Raw genomic sequence first — 26,857 nt, forward strand, 5'->3', positions numbered from 1 at the left:
CTAAGGTTTCTGAATCAGTAGCAGAGCATAAACCTCTCTCAAGACTGCAAAGCTACCATAGAGCAGATCAGTCTGAGGGCCGGGTTATACCCGATCTGCCACCGCCCCTCTTGCCCTTTCGGTAAGACTGCTTCAAACTAGAGTCTCTAATTAATTAGCCAAGATCAGAGTCATGTAGTTCTTGTGGCTGCACTGTTTTCCTAGGCAGTTCTCCATGTTCCAATTAATACATGGCATTCTTGTAAAATAAGCATAGATAGAAGGATGGTTAGGGATACTTGCCTTTCTCCAATGAAAAGTTACTCTTACTGCTCTTCATCTCTTACTCTCTTGAAACTCTTAATCTTCAAACCTCTCGAACAACAATCCTTCTACTCGAAGCAATCACCGGCACAAACATACAAGCAAACAAACAAGTACAACTAAGAATAATACATGAAAACAAAAGGAAAAGTTCTAAAAGAGGGTACTAAACGATAGGGCTCGATTCTAGGATCACGCGAATGCAAGAAATGATGGGAACGAAACTATGGTTGAAGATACAAAGCTATCGAGAGATTTGAATTATAAAAGAAAGAGAAAAGCCTAAATGCTTCATATATTTTAATTGAGAAAAATAATTAAAGATATTTTAGAGAAATACCTTTAGTTGAAATTAATCAAGTCATATTTACATATGAAAAGATGATGTAGAGCTTAGTCCAATTTTTATTTATAAACATTCAAGTACAATTTATGCAAATTAAATATTTAATTTGAAAATAAAGTATATGTAAACATCTAAAGCCATAGCTTTATGATTCGGGTTGAACTAACCAAATATAATTCAAAAACACATTTATATTTATATTAGCGAAATTAATATTTAATTATGAAAACTCGAGATATAACATATGTAGCTTTTATTTATAAAACAAATTAAATATACATTAATCAAGTTGAGTTTAATTGATGAAAAGCCGAGGTATGTCTCTAATTACCTTTAATTGAAAAAACATTTAAGAGTAAGCATTAATAAAATTAACACTTGTTATGAAAAGTGGTGTATAACACTAAATAGCTTTTAATTAAAGACAACATGTTTAATAGGTATTAGCAAATTAGCATTAAATTTATTTTCAAAAATATGCAATGATGGAAAACATCACCACTATCATGTAATTTATGTTGTTATGAATCTAACGCAACTTGAACAGATAGAAACAGAGCTAAAACATGTAATCTATGGATTAGACAAGGTTCTAAGGACCTAAACAAAATTAACTAGATATCAGGGGCTAGTAGAGAAGATTCAACTGACACAAGAAACAGTGCTTGTAAAAAGGTCCAAGGTTAGGGTTAGATCTATAAAAAGGGCTCAATTTGGATCTAGTTCTGAACATTGAGAACTCCTAGGGGGGTTATATGAAAGAGAAACAAGACAAAAGGAATGGACAAAAGATTAAAGGGTTTCTCAGGGGTCTAAGCACAAAAGGGCCGGGGCTCCTTCTTCCTCCCGCATGAGAGCGGCTCTGGCCGACCGGCTTGCCGACGCTTCGGCGAGCTAGGGACCAAGGCAAGGAGGGGAAACGAGAGAGGAGAGCGAGGGGAACTCGCAGAAGGGCTTACCGATGGCAGAGGATCACAGGACGACAGGAAATTGGCCAGCGACCGATGATGAAGGATGGATGGTGGCTCGGCTCTAACGATTTGCAGCGCTTCGGTCGAAGCCGGCATTGGGGATGGGTTGTCTGGACGCAGCTCGACGACATGAGGCTCCAGGAGTTGTCGGCTTCGTCCGGCGAGCATCACATGCGGCGAATCGAAGCGGCCAAGGCCGCCTGCGGTGCGGGCGAGGAAGGTCGGCGGGTGCTGCGTAGGTGAGGGCACGAGGCGAGGAGGCGAATGGCAGGAGTGGGGACTTTGGCAGCGCTTTTATAGGTGCACTAGCGAGCGCTCGACATGGGAACGATGGCACTTGGGCCCAGATGGGCTTTAGCGGGCCGGTTGCTGGGCTAGAGTGGGTTGAGCCCACGGGTTCAGCCCAAACGGATAGGAAAGGTTTCCTTGTTTTATTTTCAGAAATTATTTCCCGTGCAAAGAAAAATCCAGATAAAGCTAGATAGTTTATTTAAGCCATAAAAAATATTCTAAAAATCCCAAAAATTTCTGAAAAATTCTTAGAGATAGTTTGGGACACGAGGAGTCCAAATACAATATTTGGAGCTCATGAAAAAGATTCTAGAACCTTCTAAAAAGGGGATCTAGCTCTTAGAAAATGAGAATAAATTTCTTAAAATTCTGGAACATCTCGAAACAACCTAATTATTATCTGGACGCATTTTTAAAATATTTGCACTCATAATACACCCAAAATGCATCGGTATGAATGCAACACATACACCGAACCATTATATTTAATTTAGAAAAACACTCAATTATTTTCCGTATACTACATTTCTTGTTAAGAAAATAAATTTTGGAAAAATTTTAAAATTATGAGAAAATTATTGTTTAATTAGTATTTTTAATCACATCGTGAAATCCAAAAATTCACGATGTGACAAATATACACCAATATATAATTCTAAATTTTCTATTTCTTACACTATTGACATATGATATAATAATTAAGTATGTACGCATGATGTGTGTCACCATTTATAAAGATAAAGAGGAACTGATGAGAACATATGTTTTTATATTAAAATTATAACTCAAACTTATGGTCCATTAAACAAATTCAAGTGCATACCTATGAAGCAAAGTGAAAAGTTAAAGATTCTAAATGCGGATGAAGACGTTATAGAGTAATGTCAAGGTACTAGTTTTTTTTAGCAATTTAGTCTTATTTTTTTCTATTGGAGACTCCGCATTAGTTCTCACGAGACACGCTAGAAAAAACTCAAATCCTAGAAATGCTCACAAAAATCAGAAACATCAAACATCAATCAGAAACATCAAACATCAATCATGTAAACTCTAATCACTATAGTGATTGATCTATTATGTTTTCTAAAAATTTACCTACCACTGTCATTGTGAAAATATTCTAAAATAAACTCTAAACCTATATCTAAATTATCAAGTTCTTCTATTATAAAAAATAAAAGATAGTCTAAAATAACTTCATAGATTCATCCAATTTACCCATAAATATCATTATAAAGCATGACTTAAAATGGCATTCTAAATTTGTATCTAACTTGCCCCCTATGTGGTTATTAAAAGTAACCTAAAGTAAATACTAAATCTTAATCTAATTATCTTCATGTGCATCTTACAGAAATATCCAAAATTAAACTAATATATGATTCTACTTATTTATGTCGTTATTAATATAGAATACGATAGTACTAAGTTAAGGTATATATGCATGATAAGTGTCACCATGTAGACCATCTATACATGTACGTGAGCAAGTGATGATAAATATTAAGTTTTATGCTAAACACAATGTATGAAGGTGCGATACAAAATAAAAAAAGTGTGAATACGGATGAAAAATTAAAAAATCAAATACAACTGGACAAAGATGAGTACACAGCCGTATGAGTATTATGTTGAAGTATTGAAAAATTAGTGAGTAGTAGGTAAACAATTTTGATTATTAGATAGAAGTTTAATTTTTAAATAATTTTCAAATACAATAAATTTTAAAACATTCGCCCGTGCGTGCGCACGGGTTGATGGACTAGTTACAGCACTAATTTTGCAAAAGGAAAAAGCTTGAAACGCAATTCTACAAGATTAACAAAGTTAATATGACCATATCTAGAAGATGGTTTGAACAAACCCATGAGGATTAGTACAAAAGTTAGAAGTTAGCTAGAACAGATTGATAGCCAACTCGCACAGTGATATTTACAGATGAATGTACACCATTGCAGCTAGTCTTGGGTCAGCAGTAATGTTTGTATATGCACAGGACCAATGGGTCAGCGATTCAGCATAATTGTTTACGGTCTTTAAGGTTGTTACCTACCAATTTGTTTGCGACGTTACCATTACTAAATCTACCACTTACGTTTACGTATCTATACTCCGATCATTGTGGACCCAATTTTACTGATGAGTGATGACTGCATAGATGAGCTGTCTTGAATCTTGATGCCTTTTAAGTGCAACGAAAAGTGAAAGACTGGTTCAATCTTGGATCTGAAACTGACGTACCGTTTCTCACAGTCACAGCGGATGTTAATCTCAAGAATTTCGTCTCTTTTTTTCTACGCAGAAGTACAGGTAGGTCAAGTAACTCTCTTGAAGTGGCAGTCAAAAAAGAAGAAGTTGTGTTGTGACAAAGTTGAGATTTTAACTAAACACATATTTCGTAAATGGTAACTAAAATCTACCACAACGTATATATGGATAACGATTACAGAATATCTATACATGAGTATTGTTTCAGAAAACGAACAAGAGTAAAGATGAGGAATTTTGATTAGCTGTGGGTCCAAATTTATTCACCAAATTAAAGTCTAATAATACTCACATATCCTAAAAAACAGTTGCCTCTTAAAATTACCAGAGTACTCACGTTTGCATGGGCACGGATTAATTGATAACTTAGGGAAGAGAATCAAGAACAACCATGCTAACAATGTGGTCTCTAGTTTGGGAGTTTTGTCCAATTTCAGTAGAACCTTTGGCGCTCATTCCTCTAAATATCCAACACAATGCATCCTGAATATGTATTCATTCATGGCTAATAATGGCAGCTACCGGGGAGAATTGTTTGCTTGAACTAATTAATAACTCGGTTACACTAGAAACTCTGGCGGGGCGTTGCCGCGCCCTACGCAAGCTGGGCCAGTGTTTACCCACCTTCTGATGGAACATAAAGCGTTATGCACTTGCAACCTTCTGACTGATATGGAGTTGACAATGCATATGAGTGGCCAATGCAAAGGTTGAATGCAATACATCAGTATATATGAACAACTTAGCACATCAGTTTTGGAAGATATAAATAAATAAATTCTTCAAAGAAACTAATGCAGGGCTGAGCTTAGAATGCGAGCAATGTTGATATTATGAACTAGTAAGAAACTACATTGAGCACAGAAAGTCGTTTCTAATCCGCAGAATTGAATGTCAAGATTTATCATGGGGTCTTCTATCATAGGGTATCAATTCTGTATTTCTGTATAGCAAATTGTTTTGCATACTTGTACTCTGGCCACAGATTTATCATTACGTGAACAGAGGCCGTGAGAGATGAATCTAACAAATAATGGTGTATCTGATATCTATAAAATCATGTGTCTGTTAGAGCTTCGAAATCCTCATTGTAGAACCTGCGGCAGCAGAATATGAGCCAAGCCTAAAAAATATTGTAAAAAACAAAATTGACTGTGATGAAAATAAAGCAACGAGAGATGGGAAAAGCTATACTTTTAAGCCTGTTTAACAGTTAATGTCTGGTGAACTCTGCAGGTTGGCTTGACCAAAAATGGTTTTGGAGATAGTTGGATCCTAGCCTTTTCAGTTTCAGAAAGAGGTTTGTCTGGAAAACCCAAGCAGAATGTAAGAATCGACAATGGAGGCATATCTGAAGGCGAATCACCATGCAAGTAAAAGGTGAGGTTCAACCTCTCAAGAGTGCTCAAAAGTTGAACGGCCTACTAAGCTCAAAAGTTTCCCTATCAATTTGCAAAAACCAATTACAGTAGAGTGCAATTACAGGATTGGTTTCAGTCTACAGAAGGCAATTCCGTTAATTTGGCAACTGGCTTTAGTCAGTGAGATCAACATTTTTTTTGAAACACAATACAGATCAACATTGAAACAACAGGTATCAGATACTTCCCAGGTACTCATGTGTCATGTGAAATGAAGTCATTCGAACAGTTGCATATATTAGTGCCTCAAAGAGTAGTATTAAGTCTGAGAAAGATAGCATAATTAAAAGTTGAAGAAACTTCTTATGAAATCTTTGTTTTACAAATAATGGAAAGCAATCAGTAATAGTTCAATAGTAAACAATTGAAATAATCGTTTACCTTTTGCTCAACATATGCTTTCTTGACTATGATTGTATCGCTCTGCCGCTCGTCGCCGTCGGGGCTCATTGACGTCAGATCGGCCGTGACTCCTCGCCGGGGTCTCCGCCGCCGCCGAGAGCAGCGTCGCGCGAGAAGAGAATCGCAGCAAGCGTAGGCGCGGAGCCCCGTGGCCACCGGTCGAAGTACGTGAACGCAGCTGGCGTAGGGACACGCTAGGGACAGATGCTGGAAAGTTCGACCGAGCTCTGGGCGGCTGGGCCTGCCAACGCAACCTGCTGTGTCCCGTGGTTCAATGGTTCGATCTAAAGTACCATGGGAATCGGACGGCAGCGAATTTCCCTATGACGTGGCTCAATACAGGTGCGAGAAACATCCGATGCCCTGACCAGCTTTCGTATATTAAAGATTACTGTACCTCTAATCTAAAAACCGATATATTCATCAACGGCAACGTGAGTATACTGGTGATTGTTGCTTGGATATGTGGGGAACGAAATCATGTTTAGTAGCCGAAATCATGTTTAGTACCCCTCCGTTTCAAATTATAAGTTATTTTAATTTTTATGAAGAGTCAAAACATTTAAAGTTTGACTAAATTTATACAATAAAGTACTTAATATTCATGATATTTGTTCATTAAATATATCTTCATAGTATATCTATTCGGTGCTGTAAACCTTTGTGATCCTTTTTATAATTTTGATCAAACATAAAATGATTTGGCTCTCTAAGAAAGTTGGAATGATGAACGAAAAGAGTATCGATGTATCATTGAGGAGTTCTTGTTGGTACGGGGATTGTTAACGAAAACCAAGCCAAGAATGGATCTCTGATCCCCATCTAGATACCGGTTGTTGCATGGTAGGCATCGAGTAGGTCTGCGGAGTCTAAGAATATTCTTGTACATGCCTTGGCGCTTATCAGATCACACAAGCAAGCGCTTGTGGACATTGTTTGTCGCTCGGAGCCTTGGCCAAGCATACATACATGTGTTTATGTCTCTTGCAACCGTGTTTTTTAATCACCGTAAAACTCTCTTCATCAGTTCATATAAAATCCAGTCAAGCGAGGGGGTAGCTTGAACAGTTCACACATAGGGTCGTGCCTTAATTCGTCCCTGTTAAAAATTCAGGGTGACACATGTTGAGCGCCAAACAACGATTGATGTGCGGGGATTGTCTTGGCATTATTAATTGATCCTCCTCCTAGACCCACGAAACGCTCGGCGACAAGCTTGGTCGTTGGACTCTTCCCGTCGATCTAGTTTTCTTTTGGCTTGTAGATGGCGTCGACGATGGCGAGACGACGACTCGACGAGACGCAGTTTACATGCATGCTTGGTCAACTCGTTCGGAGCGTTGTAGGCTTTGTAGCTGCCGCTCGCTAGCGCCTCTTGGCAACATATAAGGCCGGGCCGGGAGACGCGACCCAAACCCCGGCAATCCCGCTGCCTGCTCCCTCGACCTCCTCTCCTTCCCTCTGCATTCTCTGTCGCCTTCCGCTCCCTCTCTTCCTCTTCCTCTATATAGCTTCAGGGAATCCTCATAAACACACTCGATCACCTTCGTGCTAGCTACTCCAGTAGATATTAGCTCGTGCCCGCCGGCCGGTGCTGGTGAAGAAGCTACGGCGGCGCGCCGCTCAGCTTGGGCACCGACGATCGATCAGGCGAGGGAACGATGGGGCGGTCACCGTGCTGCGACAAGACGAAGGTGAAGCGGGGGCCGTGGTCGCAGGAGGAGGACGCCGTCCTCCGGAGCTTCGTCGAGAGGTTCGGCAATGCCGGCAATTGGATCGCCCTGCCACAGAAAGCAGGTGACTGCTGCTTCAGAAGCTTACTGCTTCTGTTTTTTTTTTCCAGTACTTTTTCACCGAGCACCATCGCTTTCGGTGTGAGCGTAACATCCGTGTGATTGGTGGCTTGGTGGTGCACAGTGGTCAAAGGGTTCCGATATGATGGTCCACTTAAGTTTTTTCTGTGAATTATTGTAGTAACTGTCTCTGTCGGGATAGCTAGGTTGACGTAGTTTAATATAATTGACGCTAGCTAGCGTATGCAATTAAGTTAAGCTATAATCGGTTAATAATTTTTGATTGCCTCGTACGTACGTCAGGGCTGAAACGATGCGGCAAGAGCTGCCGCCTGCGGTGGCTCAACTACCTCCGCCCAGAGCTCCGGCACGGCGGCTTCACCGACGAGGAAGACAGCCTCATCCTCTCCCTCTACGGCGACATCGGAAGCAAGTACGACGACGCGTGCATCTATATACATTGTTGCATGACCAACAAAGCACGAAGCACATCATATGCTTCATACTGATCGATCATATGCTTTATTTTGGATAGATGGTCGGTGATCGCGTCCAGGCTCCCCGGACGCACGGACAACGACGTCAAGAACTACTGGAACACCAAGCTCAAGAAGAGGTACTTGGCGTCCACAGGAGAAGGAAGGCCGCCATCACCACCACCACCACCACCACCACCTCCTGCTAGCGACGACGACAGCCAGTCCCGGCACGACGAACCCCCTCCGCCGACTCCACCACCCCTCGCCAATCTCGACGATACGGAGTACACAGGCGGCGGCGCCGTCGACGACGACGCGCTCCTCCTCAAGTCGGAGCAGCTGTACGCCGAGCTCGTGGGTCTCATCGAGCAGCAGTCGTCGTCGTCAGCCGCGACGACGCCGTCGTCCTCGTCGGGAACAAGTAGTCCGACGGCAAGCAGTTCAGGTAGCTGCACCGGCACCACCGTGTGGGCGCCCAGCATGGACGTGCACGACACAACACTGCTGTCCGAGTCCAGCAGCAGCCTGTTCGACGCTTACGGTGCTGGTGACGCGTTCGGAGCCGTTTACTCCTTCCAAGACCTCCTGGCCGCGTCTTACGACGAGATTACCGCGGTGACGCAGGAGTTACAGTACTACTGATGCATCGGGATGGCTTGGTCAACTTGGTGTCGTGTGCCAGTGCCACCAGTAGTTGGGGCTTTGGGCTAGCAGGCAGTACGCGATTAGATGATAGATAGATGATGGTGAGAAGAGGACGTCACGATGATCGTTCGCGCATATATTATATTATGGACTGTCTATTTATGTGTCAACAAATTAACCATCGGATTGAAATCCAGTAGTTCAGATTCATTGTTCTATTATAGCTAGAAAACATGGGATAATTATTGGAACATTTTATTTTACCGCAGATAAATTTTTTTTTCCTTATGTTGGAACATTGCACATAATCTGCACAAAAGCAACATGTCAACGAGCAGTTTACGGTGGGCCCCGCTTCTGTGTTGTAGAGATAATCAACACATCCGACGACAAAGCATTATCGATGTACCAATTCGGGCTTACTTTAAGATTCGTGACGTCTGAATGATAGCGTCCAGGCACTAGAGAAATGGTACCCTAGCTGACCCGGACCTCGGCCGGTGAACGAGTACTATACAGCGGTCGTCACCGACGACGCGCGCGTCAGATCGCACAGAGCAGAGTGCAGTCGCAACTCACGACGCCATGCTCGCGTCGTGCCGCCGTGGGCACGTACTGACGTACTGTGCGGAGGAACGAGTCGACGGCCGTGTCGTGTACGAAAGTGATCGAGGGTGGCCACGGATGCGTGGAAGTGGTAATAGAAAGAGATGGACGCGCAGAGCAGCCAGAGAGGAGGGCTTGAGCATCATGAAACATGCAAGAAAACCAGCAGTGCCGCCCTGGCCCTGGCGGTCTGACCTACGGACATTTGACGCTCCCATTCATGGCGGCCAAGGTCTCAACTCTCAAGCGCATGCATCTGAGTCTCTGACTATCTGATCGTTTTGAAAAAAGAAAAAACAGTACTTATCTGACTATCCGAGAGACCGCGCAACCCTCCTGATGATCGCGTCGACAGTCGTACGCACAGGCCGCAGCAGCAGCTGAACGTTTTTGGGCCGTGAATGCTTCGCTTTTCTTTGAGGCCAGGCCCAAAACTCAAACTCCTCCTCTAGCCCAAGAAAAGTCCAACATGTCCCAATTCCAAAACGCGGCCTTCAGACGCGTGTACGCGGCAAGCGCTTACTGACCCCACATTTCCAGCTGAGGTCGGTTGGTCAAACCGTCAGAGGATTGGGCCTCAAGTTGCCGACGGCGACGCGAACTCCGTAGCCGCCACGGAACCGTGCCCGCGCCGAGCGCTGCTGCAATGCAACTCCCGACCCGGCCTACAAATACCTCATCGTTCGACTTCTCACTTCTCCAATCATCACCAAACAGGCGAACCAAGAAACGAGCAGCGATATGCGCCGCGAGGGCCGTCAGCACGGGTGGGTGTTCGCCGTCGACCACAGCCTGGTGGACCCGGAGGGCAAGTCCCGCACGCGCGCCGTGCAGGTCGAGGGCGCCGCGGCGGCCAACGGCGGGTTCGTCAGGGCGCCGCGCAAGCCCACCAACCACTCCAAGGCCGCCGTCGGCCGCGCGTACAAGGGCCTGGTCGGCAAGGGGGAGGCCGCCGGCTCCGGCAGGGGCAGGAGCAAGTTCAAGCACGACGAGGTGAAGATGTACTACCTCGAGGCCGAGGGCGCCGACGATGTGTGCGACGTGGACGCGTGAACGCGGCTGCGTTTCCTGGAAGAGGAGCGGTGGCCGGATCGGATTTTTATCAAGAGATTAACGTGTGCATGGATTGTATTTCAAATATTCAGACCTCAATGTTTTTAAATGTTAAAATTTCTTCCGGTACCCCATTTTGCTGTGGCCTGTTTGGTGGATGCGCCACGAGTGGGCTGCTGCCTGCTTTAGTTTCCAGTGGGGCAACAGCCGGCGCCACGAAGCCTGCAACTGCAAGGCGACAGCGGAGCTAAGCGGCAGAGGCGGCATGGCGGAGCCCTTGCCGCCGAATCCTCCTGGTTGCACCTCCACCGCGACTTGTAGATGGCATGTTGGCATGTCAGCCGTCGTACCGGCGCCATCCAACTGCGGTCCCGCCGTCTGTTTGATCCCGGTTATTGATTTCTTGGCCCCTTCTCATTGGGCTGTGTGTGGTCTATTTCTACTATAGATGTGGATCTTACTGATTTACAAGCAGTTGAACTCCGGATAGATGTTTCATAATGTCACAAACCTACCTGCCTGCCGCTTAGTTGATAGTCGAGACGCTGATTATTAGTGACGCTTGCTGTCTGAACCTGACGACGAGGTGATGTCGTTTTACACCTGGATCAACGTGTGACACAATAAAAAAAAAGTTAACAACTTCATGCCCACAGGAACAATAATATTTCTGATGAAAAGCGGTAATGACTACCCATGCATGATGATTATTCCAATACATTAACAAATGACATCACCGGGCTACAATTTTCAGAGCCCACAAGTTCTTACTACACTTGTGGAAGACAATTAATAATCGAGATAGAGTATATGATAGCCTTAGAAAAAGATTACAGAACATCACATATAACAATTACCCGACCCAGCACACAATGACACAACAACCTCCGTAATGATATTTTTGTTCAATCCACCTTCTCATGCGCAATCAGAGCACCAACAAAGATGGAAAATGTCCAACGTGAAGCCACTTTATTTGGCATCACCACCTATGATTGGCTATTTTTTAATATTCTATGATTTTCTAAACATTTTATTCATAACTTTCTTCTGAATGTTTGAATCATTCTTCATTTTAGTAAAACTAGCATAAATGCGTTGCTACGGTTTCTTACCTGCTCCCAAGTTATTATCCGCTAGCTCCTAGTTCGCTTACTTCACTTCCTAATCTGGTTTAGGATGTTTCATAATATTTGTATACATCTCTGATAATAATAAGCGGACAACTCCTTTGAATTCTGCATGACCTATTTGAAAGGTGGAATCTCAATTTTTCTACATATGTAATATGTCCTGCATCTAGTTCAAACATGCATTAAAACTTCTGGTAAGATTCAGTACTAATACAACTCATGTATAAAATATGCAAGTTATTATGAACATAAGAGATTGTCCATAAAACTTTCAGCCTATAAAAAGAAAAAAACTACAAGGCTAAAATAAATGCTCAGTCCTTGATTATAATATGCTTAACAATTCATGCCTGAGTGTATACACCCTAACAGCCTGATAGCATGGCCTAGTTGCTCTAAGAAACATGAGCAATCAACCAATCCAAGTATCTTTCTACAATTTGCTCCTCATAATATAGTCAATGATGAACAAATGTTCTACCTACAAATTAATTTTCAGATTAAGATAGTAAAGGCATAGCAGTCGACCTACTATCTTGCGGCTGAAAATTTCAAAATATAAGGACAAATCATATTTAAAATTTGATTGTCCATCAGTTAGGCTAAAATCCTTCGTAAAAAAAACCATGATTATTGTTAGGTATCTGAGAGAGGGCGTTGTACTAAGACGAACACAAATTGTAGAAGAGAAGGTATTGCACTTGAGTGACCATAAAGTGTGCCCCCAAGAAGTACCACAGTATCCGAGTGACCCACGATAAGCTCCTCAATCATATTACAAAATAAGTGGAGCAAAAAGATCCCTCTTATCATTAATTTACCTCTCTTATCATTAATTCTTGTGACTTAAAAAGTACCCGTGCAGATCAGCAGCAAAGTGCTCCAGTGGATTTTTCCTCATCATCCTATGCATATGGTTCCCAGTTGTGGATTGCCCTCCTGGTGATGCAGCATTGGGCAGTGGAGCTTCTTGCTAAGGCCGAAGCGGTAGCCCATGTGGCGGTGAGTGTTGCTGACGAAGATGACAACAGCTAGCGTTGCCTCTGGTTGAGGACTATTGCTGGGCATGCGAGTGAATCCACACTGGTGGGTGGTGGCATACATCACTATGCCATGCGAGATCTACTGCACGTCATAGGGGAGCTCCTCCACCACTATGCTATGCCTGTAACGCCTCCCCTGCTGGGATTAGCTTTAGGTTCCAGCAAAGGGTGACGGCAATGTGACGCACCACCACTGCGGGGTGTCCCAGTGCCACCATCCGGAAAGCCGCTAGTCCGCCCTCGTTGGAAACCGCCGCACCCCCATCCCCCACGTGCGATGGCGTAGCTGCGCCAGGACCACCCCTCGAGCCCGGCACCGACCATGCCCGCGCTGGTCGCGCTGCTCCGCCAGGCGCTCGACTGTTGCTCCATCCCCGCCCTCACGCCAGCGGCCATTATAAAAAAGCTGAGGAACTTTTTTGCAAATCATCAAGAGACTACGACAGTTTAACTTCTAGGACTGCGGGTTGATTAAGTATAGCTTGATGCTTGTGTGCTATTTTGTTTGTTTGAAATGATACATATATGATGCTTACCGTCAGAGAGAATAAACTTCTTAGGACTGTTACTTAACTGTTAATTTTATTTCATGTCATTCTAACCTGCCTAAAGGACTTTACTGATATTACAATCTTTCACAAGTGATGTATTGTAAAAGTGCATGGACCCAAATGCAAAAATGGCTGCCTAAATATCTCATGACTGGTCCTCTCGAATCCTCTTTCTCTCTCAGGCCCTGTTTAGCTTCTCCCAAAATCCCAACTTTGGCACTATGCAAAAAGAAGATTCCCCATCACATCAAACTTGCGGTACATGCATGGAGTACTGAATGTAGACAAAATCAAAAACTAATTGCACAGTTTTGTTGTACTTTGCGAGATGAATCTTTTGAGCCTAATTAGTCAATATTTGGACAATAATTCACAAATACAAACGAAATGCTACAGTTATGCTACAGTATTTTTGGTTGTCCAAAGTTGGACAACTAAACAAGGCCTTAGTCTTTCTCGTCTATCTCTGCTGGCCTATGACCGGCAGATCTTGGAGGGAAGGTTCTCTCAGTCTTTCTCACCTATCTCTGCTGGCCTGTGACCGGCAGATCTTGGAGGGAAGGTGCGCGTGGCGTGGTGGTTGGCGGGCGTCGGGCGGATTAGTGGACGAACGGCGCGGAGGCGGGCGTGTAGGCGAGTGGTGCAGCTGCCGGACGGCGTGGTCGAGGGCCAGCAGTGCAGCTGCGGATGGTATGGAGGAAGGCTAGCGGCGGCGCCGTCGGATGACACGATGACCAGAAGGGGACGCGCACGGCAACCGAGCGAGCGGCGCCGAGAAACACAGGTGCCCCTATTTCACGCTTGATCCGGGGGGTGATGGCGCGTGCGGCTGGAGGATGGCGAGGAGATAGCGGTGGACTGGAAGAGGAGGTCACGGAAGGACTGCTGGTCGATTACGAAATGGTCCATTATGGAAAAGTTGAGGGATTTTTTTTCACGATTAAGAAAAAGTTGAGGGATTTTTTTCAAAACAACTACGATAGTTGGAAGAAACAACCATATTTTAATATTATTATTACTAGCAGAAATGTCCGTGCATTGCTACAGGTCCTTACTCTCACGTTATTATTCACTTGTTCCTAATATGTTGGTTTCATTTCACAATATGTTGTTCCTAATATGTTGGCTTCACTTCACAATATGTTGGTGTGTTGTCCCTAATAGTCCTCTCTTTACAAATATATTAGTAGAAGACAATTGTGGGTGGTTTGATGTCATCTGTTTATTACATGGGACCCATACATAGAACTCGTGTGTTCCGAGGGAAGCGGGGGCGGGCACAGCTCTGAGTGGCGTACCGTCATTCTGAATCCCATTGCCGTGGTAGAAGGCGACCTATGATGGGAGTGGCGTCAAGATGTACGACGACGATGATGGCGCAACCGTTATTGGGCTCTGTAAATAGAAGCAAATCTAAGGATGGGAATGATTAAGTTTGAAGGCTGTATTTTTTAATACAAACTTTCGCATATGATCTCGGATGAATACAAACTTTATATAAAAATTTGAAGGCTGTATTTTTTAATACAAACTTTGCATATGATCTCGGATGAATACAAACTTTATATAAAAATTGTAGAGCTCGATGAGATTTTAAACTTTGTAGTTGATAACTTTTTCATTCGAGATCGTTTAGTAGTCCAAAAATATGCTATAAGTTCAGAGAAGAAACACATTTGCTACGAAAGATAGTAGAATAGAAGAGAAGGGACTATATAAAAAATAATGAGATTGTAAATAAAAGGACATATTTAGGTAGGTAAATAAAAAAAACTTTAGATCAAAGACTGGAGCACAACCTGTTTCAGACAAAGATGCAAGCATTATATCTAAGAGTATTGCTAGGCTAAAAAAGAGTAAGGTTGAGCGCCTGATGAATCTGCACAGAAATAACCAGAGCAGGTTGAATGCTAGTATGCAATGCACCGTAGACTTCAATAGTCAACTACAAATATAAAAGGCTAGTCTATCATCAACAGAGATAGATATATACATATACATAACACCTAGAAAGGATTGAGAAAACCGTACCATTCAAAGTTCCATTCACCTTGTATATATGTTTAGCCTAGTCTTTGTGCAGGATAAACTCAAGATCTAATCACATATGATCAACACAGTAAAGCAAGCCCAACACCATAGAAGTGCATATCAGTTGTACCGATACAATTAATGTTTTTTTAGAATTAATCATGCTAAGCATTATCAGTCCTAATTCCCCCTATAACCATGGTAATAGAATGTGCATCAAGTATGACTTTAGAAGAAATACTGAAAGGTCTGAACAGGGATCACAAGATTACAAACCTTATACTTTGATATTATACTTAAACAAAATAGATAAGCTCAACCAATTTGAATAGTTAGCAGGAAATTGATCCTTGTAAAAAAAATAAACACTCTAGAGAGAAATTTAAGAAGCTAGTCAGATAGGTTGCACAAGTCAAAATTTGTTAGGACCTCTAACCACTATTAGATGAAACCTGAAAGGTTGTCTTTGAAGCATATACAAATTCTTTGAAATGCCTCATCACTTATTCTAGTGGACAAGGCAATAGCATAGAAATATGGTAACAAAGGCAATCAGTATAGACTGAAAGAATGATTTATCAGCTTGAAGTGACATTTCATCGAACACTTAAAGTGCAAGCATTAGAAGGACAACATCAAGCGCAGCAAATCACCTTGGGTGTCTCGAGAATGATCAGATTGACAGGCAGCAAAATTGCCTCGTCGTGGTGAGCGTGGCTGTTTCGATAGGTGGCAAGCATAGAGCAGCAAACACAGGCGACGGCGTCCTGCTTCCCTGCTGGCACTGATGCCTTAGCGAGCTCCATGGTGGTGTAGCGGATATCCTCATGCGCGGCGAGCGTGGCCAGATCGATGCGGGGCAGATGACCGCCGGTGCCTGGGCGGGCCTTCCATCACTACCATCGATGGCTTCGCCGGCGATGGAGGAGATTTAGGCAGGCCACTAGGCGACGACCTGCTCCCCACATGCCCTGTTTGCAAAGCTCCCGTCCAGGGCAAGCTGCGACGAGCCGGAGAGGGAGCGCCTATCCCGCCACGACGGCTACTTCACGACGACGCCGGCTGCTTTAGCTTCCCAGTAGCACCAAGAAGAACTTGACCGGCGAGGACGCCATGGCCGCCCCCACACTCACACGTCCACCGGATCCACATCACGCCGCCCGGATCCGAACATTGGCGATGGCTCGGCTCGAGTGCAGGTCTGCAAAGAGTGGATTGGGAGGTCGACCAGGACGTCCACGGTCGCTGCCGCTGGCCAGATCGCACGCTGCCCACCGTCGCCGCCGGCCGGATCGCGCGCTGCCCACCTCCGCCACCGCTCCTTGGGGCCGCACGTGGGCGCATATGGCTCCTCTATGGATCCGTCGTCCGCAGCGGCGGCAGTGGCGGCGCGGCCGGCACAGCAGAGTCATCCTATTGCGCTGGCGTGGAGGGAAGGTCGGGCAGGGTTCGCGCCAGTCAGGGTCTGCGACGGCGTTTGGACGTGGCTCAGTCTGTCTGCGCACGGAGGTGGCGGACGGGGGACGGGGGGAGGCGCAGCCGTGGGGAGGAGGCGAGGCGCTCAACCAGCCAACCTTATCTCCTCCTTCTCTCTCTTCTCTTCCACCTCTCCTCTCTCTCCCAGCCCTATCTCCTCTCTGTCTTCTCTCCCACCTCTCCGACGCGCCCCCGCGGAGGAGCCCCGGCAGCGGAGGCGGCTAGCGTCCGGCGCGGGCAGCTCGACCCCAGCGTCGAGGCCGGCTGGCGCGGGCGCCTCCACCTCCACAATTGCAGTATAGTTTGAGGACCTTTTTGCAAAAATATCAAGACATATTTCAAGGATTGTGGGAACTTAAGAATGCTGGTTTTAAGAACGAGTGATTGTTGATTAAAAAAAGTTGAGGAACTTTTTTGCAAAACAACCAGGACGGTTAGAAGAAACAACGCACTTAGTTATGTATATAGGTTATGTATATCATATTAGTTAGGTATAGGTTATGTATAGATTAGGTGTAGATTTTGGAATTCCTTCCTGTAGCATAGCGTATTTGGGTAAAGTAAAAAAAAAGTTTAATGGAGCTTGGTCCGAACTGAGGCTGACACCAGAAAGTACCTATTTTGGAGGCCCAACATCCACACCTCGGCCTGGCCCAGTAAAATTTCATATAGTAGGCCCAGCTTTAGCCGCCTCTCTCGTTCGCCAGCGTCGGTTCTGGGTACAGCCGTCAGAGACTTGGACGCCAAGTTGCTGACCCTGACACGAACACGAACCCGTGACCGCCAAGGAACCGGCCGCGCACGCGCAGTCGCGCACTGCGCCTCACGTCTCCCGGCATATAAATCTCACAGGCGGCCCCCCAATGCCGCCGCACACAATCCCCCACAGCAACCAAGGCAAACCAGCACGATGCGTCGCGAGGGTCGCCAGCACGGGTGGGTGTTCGCCGTCGACCGCAGCCTGGTGGACCCGGAGGGCAAGTCCCGCACGCGCGCCGTGCAGGTCGAGGGCGCCGCCGCGGCCAACGGCGGGTTCGTCAAGGCGCCGCGCAAGCCCACCAACCACTCCAAGCCCACCGTCGGCCGCGCGTACAAGGGCCTCATCGGCAAGGGGGAGGCCGGATCCGGAAGGGGCAGGAGCAAGTTCAAGCACGACGAGGTCAAGATGTACTACCTCGAGGACGAGGTCCAGGGCGCCGACGACGCCTTCTTCGATGCGATGCAGGAGTTCTACTTCTGTCGTTAGGTTGCGCCGGTGGGCGTGGCCGCATTGCCAGCAGGAAGAGTAGGGAGATCGATGTGAAGCTTTTTGCGTCTCTGGAGTGAGTCTGAATCTGGATGTGTTTTTTGGGATGTGAATATGTGTTGCTTCGGTGAATAAACTACGCTTTGTTGTCAGGAGGTTAATTGTTTGGGATCTCGATTGTAATTCAGAATCGGAAATCAATCTTGATCTCCCAAGTCCAAATTGTAAAGTTGAAATTTCGGCCATGTGAGCTTTACTGTTTTGAATCCTGATCGTTTTGAAATGGAATAGCGTTCTTACAAAACTGGAGACAGTGCTATTTTTTGTGACGTAGCGTATTGTCAAATATGTGATAAGTCTCTTTAGAAATTATTGTAGGATCCTCGAGTACCAAGATCACCATACGAATCACGATCACAATGACTATATCCAATAAGATAGAAGCGTCGATGCAGGAGTACGTTTGAGTATCTGGGGTCTGAATGTCTTCTGTTGATCCCTGTCGCTTTATTAGTGAATATAAACCAGGCTTTGTTGTCAGGATGCTTTTGGTTTGCAACCCCGCATTGGAACTCAAAGTTGAGTCTTGTTTATCTCAGAAGTCGAAATTGACGTTTAAGATTACTCGAAATGCGTCATATTTGACCTCAAAACGTCTGTATCCTCCTCGCAGAACACTGGCAAGCATGTTTTGAATATTCAGTTTGATTCATCCCTTGCTAATAAGAAAAAGGTAAAACACAGCTTCACAATCACAAGGCCCGTCGCAACAATAGCTACAATAAGGCGACCAGAAGGAATGCTGCATGATTCCCTCTATTCTTATGCTCAAACAGTCAAAAGGGACTTGACCATACAATGATGTTCTGGCACGTTCATGTGGAGGTTGCAGTTCAGGAGAATATGTGCTGATGCCAGATGCCTGATGCCAAGAGCCGCCTCGACCCTGAAACAACAAAGACTCAATACCCCTGAAGGCTGACGACATGATTACTCGGGTATATTCATTGGAGGTTCGAGGCTCTCCACAAGTATCCGTAGGTCTAAATCCTTATCCTCGAACTTCTTCAGGAAAGGGTGATTCTGCGAGAACATAAATGCCAATTCAGCACAATTTACTCAATAAGCAACCAACAGTCAGATTCACTGGAAACTTAAATCAGTCAAAAGGCAATGCTGACCAAGAGTTCTGCAGCAGACATCCGCTGAGCTGGATCCTTTTGTATGCTGCAAACCAATATAGTAAAAAAAATATAAATCTTCAGTACATTGCACACTGATAATGTAAATCAACAATGATAATTTAGTAAGAAATAACATTAGTTGAGCTCAAGATGTGTATTTTTCTTTTATACGAAATTTATCATGATATTTAAGATGTCAGTGAACAGAAGAGAAATACATTAGTACACTGTATTACAAAGAAAGTTTCCTAGCGTAGATACAGTCACAACCTCAGCCCAGGTTGATCAATCTAGAAAACATTGTCAAGTAAGGTCATGACTATCAAATGTGTGCGTGCCTCAAACAAAGTGTTGATAAATCAAATTTCAGGTTTTAGCAAATGTAATACTACAGTCTGATGTATCAAGGGTAAGATAGGATTTGTTATACCATATATGTATGACATTAACATGCTAGCTAGCATAGAATCCTAAGCTCCCTGAGTAATGCCCACTGACTACAGCTCCAGAGTGAAGTAAATGTTAAAAAAAATATATTATAAATTGCAACAGAATGCCTTTTTGTAAGAGTTTTACCCACTGAGGCATTGCTTGCGAAGTTAATCTCACATCAACTTGATATGCAAACTTGTGGGTCAATTACAATGTTTTCAGCATATAATCAACTCTAACATGAAGTTTGTAACAAAAGGCCCCATGATAAAATATGGGCTTAAGTGGGTTTCTAATTATCTGAAAAATTATTTGCAAATCAATGAGGATTGTGTTCCATTAACTCGTGAAGCTCAAATGCACACACTACTGCTATTGTCTGAAAAATATGTTCATCCAACAGGTATGCAATAAATTATCAGATAGTCCTCTATCTGTGACGATCAATGGAATCACCAGAAATATTGCATTTACATCATTAACCAAGTGGCATCAATCAGCTTTACTGACAACTTCAAATATTTCTGTTCACAAGCATAAAGGTATTAACTAAATTTCCATGTGTAACTTCAGAAAAGAATGTTTAGCGTACCAAGAGGAGATAAATGAGCAGAATTCTGGAGAGAACTGATCTGCAGGTGCAGAAGGTGGTGGCTGATCGACAATAGCCTCCAGTAGTTCATAAAAGCTTGACCAACCTTCTCCTTCTGAAGGTATATAGGGGAATCGCCCAATTGCACACTCAAGTATTACTAAGCCCAAACTCCATATGTCACTCTTGTAGTCATACGAGCTCCCACTAATGCGTTCAGGCTGAAGAAGAAAAGAATTGTCACCACACATTAAGGCATTCATCCATGAACATAAACTTAGCAATCACATGGCACAGAACATGATGAATACAACATACCGCCATATAGTTGTAGGTTCCAACAAAAGTATCTCGCTGACCCACTGAGCTTGCTAGCACGGCACTTACCCCGAAGTCAGTAATCTTGACTTCCCCTTTACGGTTGACTAACAAGTTAGAAGGCTTTATGTCCCTGTGAATCACGTGCCTTTCATGATGAAGATATAATAAACCCTCCAATACCTGAATTAACATAGCACTGTATGAGATAGTTTCAAGTTTCAAAAGATGTTAACAACATAAATTTGAGCTTAAAAGAAAAAACAAAGGCCAACTAAGTACAAACCTGCTTACAAAGTACCGCAAGGTATGGCTCCAGAACTGTCTTCACTTGCTTAATGATGTCTGCAAGTGATCCACGATCCATGTACTCAAGAACAAGATATATTACACCATTGTGGTAAAAAGATTGATGGCACAAAACTATATGAGGGCTCTGTGTTGCCTGGTTTATTTTGAGCTCTTGTACTATTTGTTTGCGAACTGACTCCTGAATGTTCATTTGAATACCCTACAGAGGAAATTGTAATTCTGGTCAATCCATCAATTGATAAGACTTATGGTTGAAATGACACCACAATCCAGTCAGCAGAGAATCCCAGAACTTTTCACTTGCTTATAATATTTGCTGATGTACTATCATTTGTTAGCATCAGAATTCACTGACAATTAGCTTATCCACAGATTTGCGTAAACATAAATTGGCACTAGAAGATATGGCTATCCTATTCATTTAGCATTGCTCACCTCATTTACTAGAATATATGGTGTAAAATGAAATGAATGTGGTGATATCATTGCAGAGACGACTAAACAAAACAACCACATGATAAGACACAGACAATGCTGGTTGTCAGAAAAATAGAATAATCCGAGCTGTCTAGGAGTGTTCTAAATTATGCAAGGTGCATATTCTACATCTAGACAGTGTGCCAGCTATGAAGCCCACCATATAAATTTAGTTAACAGGAAATTACCTTTAAGGCATACAATGTCCCCACCCATTTGTGCCTCACTAGCTGGACAACACCACCACTTCCTTTACCAATGACTTGAATCATCTCAAGATCATCCATTGATAATTGCACATCTTCCACTTTCAGCTTTGTTGATTCCTGGAAAAAAATATATGATCCACTTCAGAAACTGCTTGACAACAAACCAATTATAGCAGTACAAGCAAAAGGGGGGAAAACAAGAACCCTCACCGGGGTTGAATTAAAAATGGAAGCCATTGGGGGACCGCATATCGTTCGACCAACTAGACGTAATTCTAGGAATGCCAAAAAAATAGAAACTGGGATATATGTGCTTTTATTCAGAGAAACGCTTCTATTCTCAGAAATGAGATAAAAGTCTTTACAGAAACCATCCCTGGAAGAGGAGGTTCAGAAGATACAAAGTCTTATGGAAAGAAGTCAGACCTAAGTTTAGGGTCAAGGTAAAGATCTGACTAAAACAGCTTGGAAACATGATAGAAAGCATCCAGGCTCGTACAGGAAAATAAACAGCACAATCAACAGTAGCTAACAGCAGACGCCTAATATAACTAATACAAAGAAACAATTTGCAGAAATCTTACCACCTAATAATTGACATATAACAATTAGGGGCCCTCCATTCTGTTCCACTTCAAACAAAAAGTGTGGAATTTAAACCCTATGCATGAATCAACATCTGTACATCAAGATAAACCTGAAACAGAATGTAGATAAAAGGACTCCTCCCAGGTGTGCTCCGTTGCACGGATTCCATCATTCAATCAACTAAGTTTTCTAAAAGATAACAGAAGAAACGGCTTGGAGTTGAAATGGTATGCGTGCTTCTATTATGTACAGACCTACAATGTCACCATGGGAAGTACATTCTGAAACAATACTAGTGCACGGATCAACGGAGAACAGAAGTAATCCTTGCCGATCTGGAACTCACATCTTCATCCCCATTTTCCTCGGAGGTAAGCCGCAAGCCGCTCTGATTAAGGCGCAGTTCGCCATCCTTGAATGTACCACTCGCCGTCCTACAAGGAGGCATCATCCATCAAAATCACAGACATCAATTCACTCCGTGCATGAACTCGTGAATATGAACAGTCGAATTCACGGTCAAGCCGACGGATGAACAAAAACACAAAATTAAGCGCGATCTGGACATGGAACTGCAAGTAACATCGAGAGCACTTAAAACGACGATACACGGAGAGGGGAAATGAAGATCGCGCTTACAAACACCACCCTAGCAACTCAAATCACACGGATATCAGGGATTGCTCCAAAGAGAGAGGGGATGGGGCAGTTGAGGGTAAGGAATCGAGGAGACTGACAGGAACTTGTCGACGGGGATCTCCTGCGCCGGCACGGAGAGCTTGAGCTCCTTGAGCGGCTTCTTCCCCTTCATGGCCTCGTCGTCGTCGGCGCTGTAGGGTTTGGGACGGGACTGGCTGGCTGCTCGTGCTCGGGGAGGAAGAAACGAAGAAGGCGAGTAGACCGGGGGAATGTGAGGAGGAAAAGCCTGTTTCTTCGGGACAGGGACTCAGGGAGTATGCAAGTGGGCCCTCCGAGGCTCCGACTCTCCTTGCCGCTGCACGGTGGGGTCACTGGGTACTCATCTCCGAGCACATATTTGGTAGCCGAACTTGACCGTACAGGTCAAAGCACGTGCTATGAGCCCATGACCAAATGTATCAATGCGACCATGCCACGGTGTTTTTCTCCTCTGCTGCGGCATGTCTCTATCGGTGCCCAGTTGCGATGTCTATGATTTATACTATTCGCTGTTTTTCTATTTAACTAGGATCGTGCTCGTGCATTACTACGGGCAACAAAACATTCATATTGTAATATACATTGGATTCAACAGAATACATAGGCTTATTGCAAAAACTATTGTCTTCACCGTTCATAAGACATTGCGATACATAAATTTATTCAATATGTTGTCACGTACCTACCTTATTCAAATGTGTTCTTACAGTTTACATAATGAAAGCTAATTTTTTAGTTGTCACATGTCTAGCATCGGAATGGGCACAGCATAGCATACCGTTCCGCCTAGTTTACAACTCTTTTGACTCTGATGAATAGAAGGCTAGTAAGAAAGCTTAAATTTCAAATTAGGAAAATAGAACAAATGATAAGCAAAAGTACTGTTACTTTGCAGAGAGGATGCATATGCATCACCAACATCGCAATGGTCACGGAGGATGTCCATGTTGATCTCCAGGTATGGCTCCACGCACAAGACACCTTGTAGGCTGGCACTCAAAAATTACAAAATTGATACTATCAAATAATCATGCAGGAATGATGGACTGGAGATTGGACTGCTCTGCCGCGGCTCCTCCGCATGCCCCTGCTCTAAATGTGTATCTCCCAACGTCACGTGACCTTCTGCAGTAAGGTACAATTAAGAGAGTAATTGATAGATATCATCACGATAATTGATAGATATGACAACAAACATTGATAAAAAAAATCTCTTTCATCCTAATATGCAGAGGCCATCACGTCTTAGACTAGTCCCAGTACAAGGTTTCATTGCACTGTTTCCAAGGATGCCACATCATCCCATGAGGTGTATTCTCATGAATGAAACAGGGAGTCCCAGTGCACAGTTTCATTTCACGATTTCATAGGATGCCCATAACATTTAATTGTGAGGTATGTGATTGGCTATGGTTAGATGAAATGAAACTCTATAGCCCTAAATGCAAGTTTCAATAGGTTTCATAGTCTTGGAAACAATGTATACACAGTTTTATCCTGATGAAACTCCTTCCCTCTCTCACTTCATAACTACCATGTCATGTCATCACATATGCTGATGTGTCATCGTATTTAATGTGCATGAAACCTTTATGAAACTCCCACTGAAATTAGCCTTATTACACATCCAACGTCACAAGATTTGCAAGCAGCTGCATTAAAAATTCAATAGGACTTGCTGGAGCAGACCTCGACGATATGGTCCTGCCTTGCCTAGAAGGGAATCCGCCAGAAACAATCGTAGAGATGGAGCTGTGGAATCGTAGATCACGTACATAAAAAGATGTTGGAATTGGACTGGGCTGTAGCATGCATGTGATGGAATGCGCCGTCGGTTTCGAGGAGACGATGGCGGCGCCGACCAGGCTGGAGGAGACGATGGCGGCTGGTTGGGGGCAACGGCGGCGCCTGGTTCTGGCGAGGCGGAGGCGATGGCGGCGTCGATGTGGAAGCGTGTGATCTGGGAGGCGTGTCTGCATGGATCGGAGGGACACGGATCGGGGTTTTTTTCGACGTAGGAGCGGAGGGACGACGGCATGGAGGGGTGGAGGGAGATCGGACAGAAGCAGAAGGATCGATGGCAGATTCATGGGGCGGAAGACCCCCAACGTACGAAATTTTTTCGCCTCTTATTTTTTTAGAGTATAATAGAAGAGAAGAGGAGTCTATAATTTCGTGTTTAGCTGTGTCTCGAGGCCTTTCTGTTAACATATTTCCTTCCTGCCATCAAAATAGAGGAGCATTATTATTATTATAAGATCGTCCCAATATGAGTTTCATCAAAATTAAATACGATATAAGCAAGTTTGACTACACGACACGTGAGTTATGGATAGAGATGATAGGCGTACAATAGTTGTAGAACTTGAAAAATATTACAAAGGGGCAAACGTTTATTTTACATGATGACCCTATGGTGTATTCAGGAGGGTGTTTCATTCGTCAACTCAAAGCACTTTAGATGACGGGACACTCCTAAAATTAACTAAATAAAACTCTTTATAAAATTACACGTAGACACAGTTTTTTAATCATGCTGGATCAAGAGCTAGGAATTTATCGGACTAGCAGCTCGATCAGCTTCTTTGACGCTCGACTCGGTTCAGTCCTTGCCACAAGTTTTCACCAGCTTAACATGCCCAAAAGGATGGACGCACCACTCTTCTATATGATAAAGAAGTTAAGAGTAATCGCCTTAATCTTCTTAAATTTATAGTGTTCAGTCAGAAAAATATTGCAATTGTATGTCTCTAAAACTGGTTGAACAAGTTGTCGAGCAGCCCTAGAGTAAAGCTAAATTCAAGATTATTTTTACCGAAGTCAGCAGGGAAGCTCCTACCTATTTTTTTATAATATTTTATTCCAGATCAATTTAATTCACTCCCACGAGGAGTCGAACCCGAGCGTAGGTGCTACCTAGATGCTCTAACCACTATTCTAGACTCTAGAGGTCCTTTCGCAAAGCTAAATACCTAGCGGATCATACCCACCTAAGTAAATAGCTCATATTTAGTGAGTGAGGATCCGTTTGGATCCCATATCTAAATTTTAGTCCTATAATTTGGAAGTCAAAAAGGAGAATTAATTGTGGGCTAATTTGTGATTTATTAGCCCACAATTAATTCATGTTTAGTGTATTATCGTAACTACGACTAACTTTTAGTCCCTCGCGCTTTTAGCTCATCCAAATAAGATCTAAGTAAAATTAAGATTAATAGCTTTGGGCTATGATCCAATGGGAGTGGCATTTTTTGTTTATTCTCGTTGAAGGCTCAAAGCTATTGCCTGACTTCAATTTTTTTTAGAATGCTCGGTGGTAGCGGTACTTAGAGCATCTCCAGCAGAACCCAATTCTCCAGTCTAAGTATCTAACTGTTGTATTAGGAGAGTTGGTGAAAAATAGTGCTCCAGCAGACTCTCTTTACTTTTTTTTCAATAAATAATTATTGGAGCAACACAATAATTCATCCCAACTTTCTCTAAATAAATGAGAAGTTGTGACTCTCCCAATATAAAAGTTGGATTGGGATGAGATTATTAAGAACCGCAAAAGTAACTCTTCCAATAGCAATGAAAGAGATATCTCCGTTGCCGGATAAGTTCTTAGTCCACCATTTTTTTTCTTAAAAGAAGAGAATCGATAATTAAGCTTGGGGCCAGGAGAGCAGGTGGGAGGAAGCATAATATGCAGTATTTCTCTCACTGAATCTTCACTATTTTCAAACAAAAATTCACTGCCGTTTGCACAAAAAAGTTATCATTGGATATTAGGGGCTTTAGCCCTTATCACATCGAATTCGGATGCTAATTATAAGGACTAAACATGAGTTAATTATGAAACTAACTGCATAAGCTCTGGGCTAATTCGCGAGACGAATCTATTAAATCTAATTAATTCATCGTTAGCAAATGGTTACTGTAGCACCACATTGTCAAATCGTGGACTAATTAGGTTTAATAGATTCATCTCGTGAATTAGCCTCTATGCAATTAGTTTTATAATTAATTT

General features: G+C 43.5%; 4 protein-coding genes and 1 long non-coding RNA gene across 5 annotated transcripts; 3 read left to right on the forward strand and 2 right to left on the reverse strand.

Moving 5' to 3' along the window:
* The first annotated feature begins 7,433 nt into the window (after window positions 1-7,433).
* On the forward strand, window positions 7,434-9,129 carry LOC101776374 (transcription factor MYB4). The gene is made up of 3 exons (XM_004969732.3): window positions 7,434-7,799; window positions 8,099-8,228; window positions 8,331-9,129. The coding sequence occupies exons 1-3, from the start codon at window positions 7,664-7,666 to the stop codon at window positions 8,914-8,916; spliced, it is 852 nt and encodes a 283-aa protein (XP_004969789.1). The 5' UTR covers window positions 7,434-7,663; the 3' UTR covers window positions 8,917-9,129.
* A 1,085-nt stretch (window positions 9,130-10,214) lies between these two features.
* LOC101776777 lies at window positions 10,215-11,075 on the forward strand. Its single transcript, XM_004969733.3, has one exon. It carries the CDS (start codon window positions 10,267-10,269, stop codon window positions 10,576-10,578), a length of 312 nt encoding a protein of 103 aa, XP_004969790.1. The 5' UTR covers window positions 10,215-10,266; the 3' UTR covers window positions 10,579-11,075.
* A 3,381-nt stretch (window positions 11,076-14,456) lies between these two features.
* On the reverse strand, window positions 14,457-17,079 carry LOC111257223. The gene is made up of 2 exons (XR_002677629.1): window positions 15,990-17,079; window positions 14,457-14,700 (listed from the first exon to the last, which is right to left on the reverse strand). It is a non-coding gene; the product is annotated as an uncharacterized LOC111257223 (long non-coding RNA).
* Window positions 17,080-17,656: 577 nt separating this feature from the next.
* Window positions 17,657-18,341, forward strand: LOC101777189. Its single transcript, XM_004969734.3, has one exon. The coding sequence runs from the start codon at window positions 17,723-17,725 to the stop codon at window positions 18,056-18,058; it is 336 nt and encodes a 111-aa protein (XP_004969791.1). The 5' UTR covers window positions 17,657-17,722; the 3' UTR covers window positions 18,059-18,341.
* A 331-nt stretch (window positions 18,342-18,672) lies between these two features.
* LOC101777602 (mitogen-activated protein kinase kinase 1) lies at window positions 18,673-23,089 on the reverse strand. The gene is made up of 8 exons (XM_004969735.4): window positions 22,908-23,089; window positions 22,517-22,604; window positions 21,562-21,699; window positions 20,871-21,095; window positions 20,585-20,767; window positions 20,267-20,487; window positions 19,240-19,285; window positions 18,673-19,141 (listed from the first exon to the last, which is right to left on the reverse strand). The coding sequence occupies exons 1-8, from the start codon at window positions 22,979-22,981 to the stop codon at window positions 19,049-19,051; spliced, it is 1,068 nt and encodes a 355-aa protein (XP_004969792.1). The 5' UTR covers window positions 22,982-23,089; the 3' UTR covers window positions 18,673-19,048.
* Window positions 23,090-26,857: the final 3,768 nt, after the last annotated feature.

The sequence above is a fragment of the Setaria italica genome, chromosome V, assembly GCF_000263155.2.
Source record: "Setaria italica strain Yugu1 chromosome V, Setaria_italica_v2.0, whole genome shotgun sequence".
Taxonomy (NCBI): Eukaryota; Viridiplantae; Streptophyta; class Magnoliopsida; order Poales; family Poaceae; genus Setaria; species Setaria italica.